This window comes from Ascidiella aspersa, chromosome 7, assembly GCF_963924565.1.
Source record: "Ascidiella aspersa chromosome 7, kaAscAspe10.2, whole genome shotgun sequence".
Classification (NCBI taxonomy): domain Eukaryota; kingdom Metazoa; phylum Chordata; class Ascidiacea; order Phlebobranchia; family Ascidiidae; genus Ascidiella; species Ascidiella aspersa.
Genome location: NC_139453.1, coordinates 1,841,101 through 1,853,707, shown reverse-complemented (window position 1 = coordinate 1,853,707; position 12,607 = coordinate 1,841,101). Strand labels below are relative to the sequence as shown.

At 35.2% G+C, this 12,607-nt stretch overlaps 1 protein-coding gene across 1 annotated transcript; it reads right to left on the bottom strand.

Annotated features, from left to right (window-relative positions):
• Nucleotides 1-541: 541 nt before the first annotated feature.
• Nucleotides 542-10,218, bottom strand: LOC146137216 (dual specificity tyrosine-phosphorylation-regulated kinase 2-like). The gene is made up of 14 exons (XM_083393782.1): nt 10,011-10,218; nt 9,419-9,598; nt 9,028-9,129; nt 7,876-8,166; nt 7,467-7,509; nt 6,968-7,194; nt 6,175-6,353; nt 5,299-5,453; nt 4,226-4,360; nt 3,698-3,827; nt 3,141-3,234; nt 2,298-2,543; nt 1,766-1,883; nt 542-1,375 (listed from the first exon to the last, which is right to left on the bottom strand). The coding sequence occupies exons 1-14, from the start codon at nt 10,216-10,218 to the stop codon at nt 1,285-1,287; spliced, it is 2,199 nt and encodes a 732-aa protein (XP_083249908.1). The 3' UTR covers nt 542-1,284.
• Nucleotides 10,219-12,607: the final 2,389 nt, after the last annotated feature.

Here is a 12,607-nt window from a genome sequence, read left to right as displayed (position 1 = left end):
CATTAATGCTGTTTGGGCGACGTTTTTCGATACGTACCAGTTACCCACTGCTGCTATAACGTTTGATTTGTTTCAGAATATAATTTGCTATAAAACAACCCTATCTAGAAAAACAGAAATCCTCCCCTTTGTAAATGACGACAATGACTTAATATTTAAGCAACTATTCTTTAAATTGTCTGTCGAAATTAAGTCAGAAATTTTAAAAAGTTTAATTTCTTTTACAAGTAAAAAATCGAATTACGAGACTATTGATGCCAGTATGCGATTATAAGAGCGGAGGGACTGACATTACTTAGGCGAGATACGTGCGAAGATTACTTATACTACAGATCACTCATTTTGGGATAATTCCGCTGTGCCTGGTAAAGTGCACTTGTACTAAATTGATCCCATCCTATTTGACCTGTATAACTTTACAATAATAAAAAGGCTTTTTCTGACTAGTGTATTTTCTATTGGCGTGTCACAAACGGCAAAAAAGGAAAAATCTTTCGAACAAGAAAAAATAAGTGCATTAAAAACCAAACGGTAGTCGATATTGTTCAGAGCCCCTTGTAATATAGTGTTGCACAACCCGGGCTTAAATGCTTTTCATCAAATTCAGCGCCATTGTTAAAACGAAAAAAGCAAAAAACAGAAATGAAATCTAAGCAACTTGTGCGACAAAAGTAATACAGCTCTAACTTTTTTACTTGCCCTCGATGCTATAAGGCAATCGTGACAAAATGACAAAACAAGTGACGTCAAGGGTCATTACGTCACCATTGGCGTCACATTATGCTTTGCACATACAAACAGAAGGTACGTTAGAAACTGTGATTTTGCTGAGTTGTTTTGTCTGAGTATATGTTACGTTTAGGTAAAGGTCATTTCAATAAACAAAAAATAAAATCGTTTTATAACTGGTGATCTGAAAGCACATGAATGTTGTAAATTAGCTACTTAGCAGACAAATTCTAATTAAAAAAAACATTTGTTTTTTAAGAAGTGCCACTAGATTTACAACCATTGAATTCGATAAATACGACCAACAACATTAATATTTAAGAAAACAATCATTTATTTCGGCCCGAAGTGGAATAATTTTTGCGCACAGGAGCACTTTTCATTGTCAAATACCATTGACTGAATGTTGATTGAAAATACTTGTTGTTTGAATGCAGCAATGCGAGCAAATTCTGTGTATTTTGTGTTTGACAAAGCAGTGTTTGGCAATCACAGTGTATGTGTCCATCTGTCCCTCCAGCGGCACAAAACATGTAAAACTTATTCCGCTAGATGTCAGTGTTTACCCCACGAGTGGTATTTCTTTCGAGTGATAAAAGGATGCTTTAAAGCTTCGTATGACGTCATCCGCTTTTGGGGGTCTAGCCTAAAGACAGATTAAACATTACATATTAAAAATACTCATGTTGGCAAAATATAAATTCTCGCAATAGTATATTTTCCCAATATTTATTTAGTTAATTTCAGACATAAATACTTCATTTTTTAAGGCGAACAATTTATTGTTTTTCTGCTTATAAGTTATTAAAAGGTTTATTTTTTCCACTATACCAGATTGTATAACTACGTTTAAAATGAATTACATAACATTTCTAAATTAATTACAATTTATGTGAAAGTTATTCTCACTCTAGTCGAGTATTAGTTTTGTATATTTTGGAAAAAATACCACGTTTACTCCTCAAATAACTATCAAACTAATTAAATGACATTTGAAAAGTTTAAATCGTTTTATAGAAACAAACTTTGAACTCACTCAAAACATCTTTTAATGAAGTCGTGCAGAACAGGGGGCGCCCCCTTTATGGCACTCGCCAGCTTTTTTCTGTAAGGAACTCGTTTAAAGCCATTCTCGCATACGTAACAAACGGCCTCTGTTACGAAAAAGAGAATTAATTGTGAAGATGTAACAGAGAACCCAGTTTGAAAGTAAACTTAATATTTAAGTTACACAGTTTATGAGCTTACAGGTAAATAACTATAGAAGAAACTGTGTTTGGCAGAAACAAAAATTCCTCAGACTGAACAGTTTTCTAAGAAAATTCTGCCCTGATTGTTTTAATATTATATAGTAAAAAAAACAAAAATCTGGAAAATATTTTAATAAATCAACGTTTTTACCACACATTTTTATATTTAGTGTAATACTCGGCGAGTAATAAAATAAGTGTTTAATAAAAAAATGTAAAGAAACTGGGACAAATTTAAGAAATCCTGTTGTTAGCCTACCTATGTTATTAATTTTTTTGTTAGAAAACTAAAAGCAATTTTACCGACGTTTCACTTACTTTGATAAGTTTTAATCCTGGGTGATGTCTCGACCATATAAGGAGGTACAAGGCCCATCACCTCCATAATAGCGGCCAGCTGGTCGATGGAGCTCTCCCCATAGAAGGGCACCTGGCCCGACCACAGCTCCGCCATGATCACCCCCACGCTCCACATGTCAGCTGTGACGTCATAATCGAGATCTAGAATGACCTCGGGCGCGCGGTAGTAGCGCGTTTGGAAGTAGCGGCCCGTGCAAGCGAAATCTGGAAATAAAAGTGTTTTTGTTTATTTAGTAACTCTTCATTTGATATAATTAGATTCAAGGGCAAAAATAGTAACTTTATATTTTGTTTAAATAAAAGGCGGAATTGTAACTTTAAAATTGAATTGTAACCTTAAAAAGTAGATTTAAAGACAGGCTGATAACTTTATATTTATTATATTTCGATTTAAACGCGTTCGGAAAAGCTATTACAGAAAATAAGACAAATAAACTGTAAAAAAAAAATCTTGTAAAAAATCTATCCTTTGGTGAACTCACGACGTCAGCCATAACCTCACCGCAAGCCAAATGCTTTTACAATAATTCTGTTTATTTGTTTAATTCTCAGTAAACAGCCTTGCCCTGCTTGTTTACATTCATTAGAGTAGACCAACTAATTTTGGTTAATTTTAATTTGGGATTTTATGGTTAGCTAAAAAGGTTTCCGACCCCTACCGTACAGGTATTATAAATAAAATAGAACTTTATTATAGTTGACAATTTTTCTTTTTTTTAAGTTTTTTAGTTTTTTTTTAGCAACACATCGATTCACGTCCAGCTTTGTATTTTTAAGGGTCGAAGTTGTTGACGTAATTACCTTTAGAATGTGGAACACAGGCAAGATTGAAGTCGGCAAGTTTGATGTAGTTTGGACAACTTAAGTTGCATCCACGGGCGAACATAATGTTGCTCTGTAATTAAAAGTTGGAGGTTAACAATCTTGTTTGATATCCGTAGGCAATGTGTGTAAAGTAAAAGTTGAAACAAGGCGCTTAGTATTTCAGTGTCGTCAGCTTTTCAAAACCTTGCTTTATCCTGATGAAGTTATTCTACAGCTGCACACACTATTCCAAAACAATATCCTATTGTACGTTTAGTAAAGTTTCACATAATTATAACGCCGAGAATGCATTTTGTTCATCGGTTGGTATTCCTTAACGGATTTATCTTTCTCAATCTCTAACCCAGTGGTTTCAAACCATTTATGAGTGGTGCCCCTTCCCCCTATAAATATTATTAATAATATTAAACTTTTAAAAAGACTCACTTGTAGTTTTTAAGAGACTGGTTTTTCAACTTTTGTTTAAAGTATATCAAACATAGATGTTTTATGAAAGCTTTATGAAAGCAGTTAAACGTGACAGCGCTACCTACCGGTTTTAAATCGCCGTGGATGATATTTTTCCTGTGCAGTAGAACCAGGCTTGTGAGAATGTCGCTGGCGTATTTGCGCAGGATGGTAAGGTCGCTAATTGGGGGCTCCACCTCTTCGTCCAATACATGACTGTAAGAAAATGTAATAAGATTATGTAGGGATAATTAAGTTCGGGCACTTGGGTATTTACTTTGTTACAAAACTGAGGCTTTGTAGCTCAGTTGTTAGATCGACGGTCCCGGTTAGGCCTAGGTCGTGAATATAGAATAATTTTATATAGCTTGCCTTGAGTGTTTATAGTAATGATCTGAAAGGCGATGAACTCATTGAACATTTGAAGCTAAACACGTTTTTATGTTTGTTTTCAGTTTTCTAGTGCTTTTTATTGGCATTATCGTTTTATTTTGACCTACAAAAAATCATGTGAGTCATTTATATATAACTTTCTTGGTTGTCCATAGTTCTCCTTTTTTATAAATTTACCGCGTGTGGTTTCACTGGGATTCGAACCTTTGCTTTCAACCTACCCTAGAAGTTCGAACACGATGCAAAGATGGTTTCGAAAGAAGAAAGTTCGAAGAATCTTCGAGAAGCGTTCCGGATGACCGGTTTCTGTGGTCACGTGAAACAAAATGTCGAACTCTTTCTTGAAATATTTCTTTCTAAAAAACACAAAATATGTCATTGGTTGTTTTGTTGTTTGCATTGAAGCAGAGCTCTCAGCGTAACAAAACTTTTCTATTTATAAAATCAACATCACGATTAGGGAGATATCGGACATTTTATTCCGATACCGATATTTTTAACAAAAAGTATCGCGATCCGATACCTATGACGTCATTGCTATGCTCAAACGATAAAAATAGATGAAATTGAAACGTTTAAAGACATTTTTTGTAGGTTATTTTACTACAATTTGCTTAAGAACAAATATGCTTATGTATACCTAGAGTAACTAACCTATTCGGCTAACAAGGTAAAAATCGTTCCGTTGTTTCGCAAATCAAGTCAAAATTCATACATTGGATCGACACTCATGGCAAACTAGAATTGAGCGAGTACCAATAGTTCCACTTGGTATCGGCTATCGGGTACGATCCCATATTATCGGCCACCCCTTATCACGATGTTCAACTATGTTCTGGCTCACTATACACAGTGATTTAGGCTCAACTGGCTGAATTACGATTTTAAAGCATAATGGTTGGAGCTTGTAGTAAGAAATGAATAAAAAAGGCCCGTACACAAGTAGGCACCATTTTAAACGTTTCGAATAAATCTTTATTCGAAACGTTCAAATGCTGCCTATTCTTTCATATAGGCTTTGATATTCCCAATATATTTTATCTTCAAATAATCTTACGCAAAACATAGCTGTAATGTACAAATTAATTCAAATTAATTTGATATTATTAGAAACGATACCAGCCTAGTATCGGACGAGTGTCGTTAACACCATTTTGCATGAGACATCGGCCTTGATCGAATTCTAACCTTATCACGATATTTTTATACCTTTTGCGCAATTATGTTCTAGCTTACTAGACAAAGTGATTTTGGTCTTTTTTGCTATTACGCCTTTTTATAATTGTCCACTCACACAGAACTGTCGTTGTGCAAAATCTTTATTGCCACCATGTGGTCGGGGTGGTCGGGCGCCAGGGCCATGTCCTCGGCCAAGATCCCGACGCCGTAGGAACCGGCGCCCAACTTGCGCACGATCTTGTAGCGGTAGGCCAAGTGGTCCCCTTTGGCCTGGAACAAAAACATGTTTGATTTATTTTCAATTAATAATATGGCTTCTCGAAATTTATTTTGGACAATAACAACAAATCTGCTTGATGATAATTAAGCTATGGTGCGTTCCCCAAAACATCTAGCTTCTTCAGACAGATTTACCACTTATTGTCAAAGGCTGATGTAATAGTCAAATGTATTAAACTTGTAAATATTTCCGTTTAAAGGATATTATTTGGTTTTCATATATATATAATTCAAGTATAAAAACTGGGGTAATTTCGAAACCACAAACTAAAAAGTTTAAAAAGCTTGGGTTTAGTGAAAACTTTTCCCATATTTAAAATAGTAAATTGAACGATTACAGAGCAATAAAAACGTCACTAAAACATAAACCCTCGTGATTTTCGTCATGTGGATTGCTTTTGCCAAAAATGCATCACAAAAAGGCTATTAAATCTATTCATTTCTATAAAATATCCAATTATTTGTCTGAAGAGCTTTATAAAGACTTCCCGTAATCTTGAACCGGCCGATGAGCAGAAAAGTCCTCACGATGATTAAAATCAACTCATGGTCGTCATCATATGACTTGATGTTTTTAGCAACAATTTATCACAAAAAGTTCTTGAAATAAATCATGAAAGCTATTCACTTTTTTAAATAGTAAATTGGCCGAAATAAAAGAAAAAAAAATTCACGAAAACATGAACCAGCTCAAAAACAACAAAGCACTCACGATGATGAACCGTCCCTCGTGATCGGAATCATATGATTTGTCGAAGCCGTAGTTCCACTCACTAGAGCTGTTGTACTTTGTTTTGTTTGCCCCAAGTCCAGTAAACCAGACTTGAGGGTAATGTTGGACTTCCTTCATCTCCCACCATGGAAGGATGTCGACGTACTTTTGCTGGACTTCTGCAAGGAGGGACAAAAATGTCGGCTTCATCGACCAAGCCTTAATCTTAAAAATCGGCATTTTCTTATTTATTTTCCAACATTTCGGCAACATATATTTGAAAAAAATAAACACATTACATCACACAATTACCGACAGAGCATCTCCTTGGAATATCATGCCTGGCGAGTGTCAGCAACAGCATTTCAATTAGGTTGTCCCACACTATCAGGGCTCCCATATTAAATCGGTTGGATCGGCACCAGGACCAGCCTAGTATCGGACAAGTAGCGATATTCTACCACATGGCTTGTTGTATTGTTTCCGATCCAATACTATCGGACATCCTAGTACCGATAACACTCAGTAGCGCTAGTTTGAATGAGAATGTGCTGCAAATCGTGCCGATATTATCGTCCATCCCTATTATCAGCTTTTTCGTGGACAGACTGGTGCTACTAAACATAGACATACCTGGCTTTTAAACACATTTTCAGCCTACCAAGTCAATCAATGGACAATTATTTTTCATATTGGCATTAGCCTATTTTTCCTTTACTTTACAGGAGTTACTGATTACATAATAGTTATAAATTTTCGCAAAATACTCGAAATTGGTTGAGGTAAGTCTCACCTTGAGGTTTCATAAACGGCATTAGGACGCCATTATTGGGCTCAAGGTCCACGAGATAACGTTTTTGAAACTCATCGTCGAAAGAAAGCTTCGACAGCTGGTCGCCTACGTCAGATGACTTTCGAAGATGTATTATGACGTCATCCTTGTCTTCTTTGACGTCATTATTTTCTTGTTGCGGACTCTGGGCCTCGACGTCATCATGGTTCTCGTTGTTAGTTTGAGCGCTTAGTAAAAAAATTAAGCGTTTTAAGTCAAAGAAATAGGTATTTTGTTTAGAGACGTTTCGGTAATACTTCATGACATCATCAGTGTTAAAACTTCATTAAGATAAAAAGCAACTGGAAAAAATGATTAACTAAAGTCACCGCAAGTTAGAGTTAAAACTTATTTAGGAAATAGCTTAACATAACTGCTTTTCTGGAGCTTTAACATATGAATTGAATGATAAAAAGCAACTATAACTTTAAAATAAAATTCCTGCTGTTAAATAACTTACTTTACATCTTCTCCGATCGCTGTTTCCTCGTTTTCGTGAGCGACTAAAATAAACAGAAATAACACATCTTTAAAAAAAATGGTTTCTTTATTTTTACTATCCACTAAGGTTTGGGCCTTCTTTAAACTCCTAAAATCAGTTCACGTACCCCAGTTTAGAAACCCCTAACCTAAACTATCTCGATGCACATAAGACCTGGGAAATAACAACCTCCATAAAATATTAGGACTAAGAAACTATAATCCTCTAAAGTCTAAAACGTACACTTTGAGCCAAACGTTTTGAACACATACTTCTATTTTTTTACCATGTTAATTCAAGGCGATGTGAATAATTTTCTCAGTGTAGGTTTTGTACTGTTTTCTAACTTTTGTGTACGACTCAAAACATTACAACTTCTGAAACTTACCATCCAACACAGTGACGCCATTATCTTCTTCTTCTTCGTCTTCTTCCTGGTTTTCCTCTTGTTCTTGGATCTGCTCTTCTTCCAAATCCTCATCTTGTTCATGAAGATCCAAATGAATATCTTCTTTATCAAGAGGATCGTCCTGATCCTGATCATCCTCCTCTTGAAGTTTGTGATCCTCTACTCCCGGATGTTCTCTTCCTCTTGTGTCTTCCGCGAGATGCTTCGGAGCCTCCAGATCCCGTTTATCTTCCGGAGGAGGAAAAACTGATCTCTGTGTCGCTTCAAGAGCTGCAAAAAAAGTTTCTAACTGATATAATAAAATCCCAACAGTGACTTAACCCTAATATGCAAAGACATTTTAGGATAAATATTAAAAAAATTACCGATAACGACTTTACAGTCTGACATTTTGAGACAAAATTTATCGAAAGTTTGTAATATAACGTATATATATAGCGCACGAGTTTGTTGCTGATGAGTTTTAAAGTGTTACCTGTTAGATTCAAGTGAAGCTTACAAGTTAATCAAGTAAATTTTCATACAATTATCCGATTGAGTGCTTCAAGCAATGAAGACTTTTCAGCAAATTTATTGCAGAGTTGTGGAGCCCGACGGGACTCCACGGAGTCAGTGTATATCTTTTTTGGGTTGTTTTTAATCGATTACTCAGCCCTGATCTAAAATAGTTTGGTTGACCTAGGCATAATACAGAAAATCTTCGCGTTCTTTTTTCCCTAAAAATGTCCTTTTATTAGTCGCCTGTAAACTTCTTGAATAAATTACAAATGCGTATTTCTTTGTTTATTTATTGGTTATTTAGACAAAGTTTACGGGAATTTTTTTATATTTTGGGTTGGTTACAATCAAGTGCGTTTGGCGTCCGGCGTCAACCAGTTTACAATTACCACGTTGCCAGCATTAACGGCAAATTTCCAAGAGTTGAAGTTGAGATATTTCAACTGAATGTGACCGAAAAGTTTTTTACGCTTCCTGTGTCGACGTTTTCAGTTAATGCACAACTAGTCTGGTGTGAATTAACCTTTATGCTTGTAGTTTCACTCTGCGTTTTCTTTTGTATTTTGTTTTCTGTTGTTTTTTTGTTTTTTTGCCCACTTTAACCTTAGAGTACCCAGCGACAAACCCACTCACCAGTATCTGCTCCGTTGTTAGAATGCCTTCGGTGCTTAGGAGCTTCCAGGTTTGCATTAGCTTTCACTTTGGAATCTGGGAGTGGCGCTTGTTGTGTGGAAGCTGTTAGAAAATAATAATAATTAAGAAAGTCGACAAAGTTATGTGAAGGGCTTTAAAATCTATAATAACAAACCAGCTTGTAGCCTAAAAGTGTTTTTCATGAAACTTGTTAGGATGATATAAATAATTTTGACATTTTAAAATATCGCATGGCACTTTCATCAAACTGTAAAACTGCCAAAAACAATTGTATAAGCAAAAAAATAAACATAAAATTGTATTCCCTTGCTACAAACGTTTTTTTTTTTCTTTTGTCATAACTATGAAGTCAACAGCTTAGTTGTCTTACCTGCTACATGCGTTTCTTCGGTAACTGGTTCTTTTTTTAAATGATCCCAGTGGTTCTGTCCGGTAGGATGGTTCTGCCCTGCAGGACGAAGCTCCCTGGGAATTTGCGGAATCCTGAAATCTTTCCTGACGCTTCGCTGCTGATTGTCATTTAACAATCCACGACTCTGTATCGCTCTGTCTGCGATTGCTGGACAACAGTTACGTCATAGTTAGCAATGTATGACGTCACAGTTATGTATTGGCATAAAAGTTTACCGATATTACGACCTGCTAATGTTGATTTTCATGTGTGAACTGATATTATAGAATTTTATTAAGATCATTATTTCTAACATGGACAATGCTGTCTAATTGCTTAACAAACTGATATAATTGTTGCGATGTACAGAATTTTAGGTCGAAAAAAAAGACTTCTTTATTTTTTTATAAGTCGCAAACAAAACACACTTTGTAGGTTATTTTTAGCCAACAGGAAATTTTGTTTATCCTTGATATCGCAAAAACCTTTCAATAAATTTGCAGTTAAATAATACATCAACGTCAAATTCTAAAGGAATATTCAAGACACAAAATGGTTTCCATAATCGCACCTTGGTTTGACAACGGCTTAAACATTTTGACTTCCACCTCAAGGTCTAGGGGGGTTGTACAGTCAGGAAGCATCACATAAAGCACGATCACAGAAGTGCTGGCTCCCAGGGCGAAAAGATAACGACTCTTCAGCTTAGACCGGTGCATCCCCACAAGCGTGCCACATAGAAAGCATACCACTGCTACGATTAACATTTCGCACGCCATTTTTGGGCTAGTTGCAACTCCTAAAAATAAAGTGATGGGTTAAGTACAAAAAGCTGTTTATAAAACTATGCGATTTTGTTACTAGAGATAGTTTTACCCTTTGGATGATTAAACTATTAAATAAGAAGCGTTATGGTATCCCACGCTGAATCGACAAACTTAGTATGGTTGAAAGTGTACAAATAGTAAAAATACAAAAACAGAATCATGTGCGTGTAAAATTCACAATATTTATTTACTGGCAAACGGAGTTATAGTTACCATCCAAACTAAAGCAATGTATGTTTTATAGATTTTAAGCTTATTTTTAGTAAAGTTTTAGAGGATGTTTTCCTAACTTGTATTTTTCACGCTTTTTAGTCTTACATTCTATTTGAAGAGGTTTGAACTTTCATATAAAGCAGTTTGAACATGCAGTTATCGCTCAGCCTAAAAAACTGAAACAAATATCTGGTATCAGAATTATTTCTCCATAGTATATCGAGATGGCAATAATCAACGAACGCGGCGTTAAAATAGAATTCACGAAATACCTACAACCTTTATCCCTGCCGTTTTGCACCTGAACTATCGGACGAAAACATTTTAACTGTATCAAGTAGAAACAACTGTTACTAAAAAAAGTTTCATGAAGTCTAGGACTGATATTTCTTTGTATGCAATATTCTTTGTTAGCTAATACTTTACTGGTTAGCTAATACTTTACTCTTTCTCTTTCTTGTTTTTGAATAAAACTTCATTGTATTTCTTGTTAAATTCTTTAAATATACGCTTTGCTATACTAAACCTAAAAGAAAATAACATTTCAGCAATACGAGTAACTAAAAACAAGTTAAACGTTACTATTTAGGCCAAAAATTGCCCTAGGCTACAGACTCTTACTACGGTGTATCAAAATGCACACGTTATGTGGCGAGCAGATGGTTAACTTAACAGCCGCTGGTTTCTAAACAAAGCTTACACCTTTCCGCGCTTTTTACTGGCCAAAACAAGTAGATTTTGAGCATTTGTAGCCATAAAAATCTAGTAAATTAGGAAGTATACTAAGCATATGATTTTTTACAGCCGAATGTAGAGCACAGGCGATGCACTCTGTAATTTCATGAATTAGTGGGTTTTAGTCTTATTTAGTCTCGGTCGCTGCATTTTGATCCACGCGAATTTAATTCAAACCAACGTTGTAAACGAAATACATAAGTAGGTAACACCATACAAACTTTAGTTAAAACAATATATAAATATAAAGGTGCATCTTTATGGAATCCAAAACCATTAGCAGCAGGTTTCTGCTTGTCAATCAATGTTCCGCTGACGCGCATATTAACAATAAAAATTGAAGTTTAAAAACCCCAGTAAAATCAGGATCAGACATTTTTAAAGGAAAATATATTTCGCTTATACTGCCATTATCAGTTCCTATAAGTAAAATACATAAACAAAAAAAAAAAATTTTCGTAAGAACAATTTCTTTCCAACTTTTTAGTAACCAACCGCTATAAACGTAAAACAAACGTGACAACACCAAAAAAGAAGCAAGTACACAATAGCAGGCTGCTTATTGAATAAAACAAGATATGTTCTTTATTAAGCTCTTTCAAAATTCCAACTCGTCTGTCAAAAAACTGAGCTATAAATGTATATATCACTTCACATCGTGCAAGAACTAACCGTTTTGAAATAAAATCTTGACTATTTTTTTGCTATAATATAAAACAAGTACGACAACACAAATGCACTATGCACGGATCTGTAATGTACCTTGGTGATCGCAAAGCCAAAAAGGTCGAGTAAATCGACATCATCTTGATTAAGACGTTTCGATACGAACTTGTATAATATTCAGTTAATCTGACTTTACGTATAAAAACGTCTTTTTTAAGATAATGTCGATCTACTCGACCTTTTTGGCTTTGCAATTCATTATCAAGTTACATTGCAGATCTGTGCATAGTGTACTAAAATCTTTTAACAAATAAGAAAAGTAGATAACAATCCAAAAAAAAATTAAACAAAGGCAAAAAATATTGTCATTATTTAACCGGATCCTACTAACTTTATCCCAAACCACCAAAAATCAATATTCACAATCACAGTCTTACATGACAACCTTCTGGCACGACATAACAAACTAATGACAGATTCAAGGCTCATTTTCTCAGGACTGTAATCAAGCTATGGCTGGCGTGACGTATGGTACAGGTGGATCAATGAAATTACCGTAATTGGCGTAATTAAGCTCCGAAGCCAATGCACGAATCGCTTTAAATTACCCCAGCTTATAAACACATGTGTGTGTTGTTTTCAACGACAACGTGATTCTCTTTCGGATTCGACAAAAGCTAAATTCTATGAACTTTAAGTGCTGGGGATCAGATAACTTTAATAGTGT

Excerpts from the sequence above, each read along its gene's own strand:
- LOC146137216 (XM_083393782.1), bottom strand. The coding sequence starts at position 10,218 with ATGGCGTGCGAAATGTTAATCGTAGCAGTGGTATGCTTTCTATGTGGC. Across the intron at positions 8,167-9,027 it reads TAACAACGGAGCAGATACTG|CTCTTGAAGCGACACAGAGA; the intron begins GTGAGTGGGTTT and ends CTTTTTTTGCAG. Across the intron at positions 7,195-7,466 it reads GCGATCGGAGAAGATGTAAA|CGCTCAAACTAACAACGAGA; the intron begins GTAAGTTATTTA and ends TTTTTTACTAAG.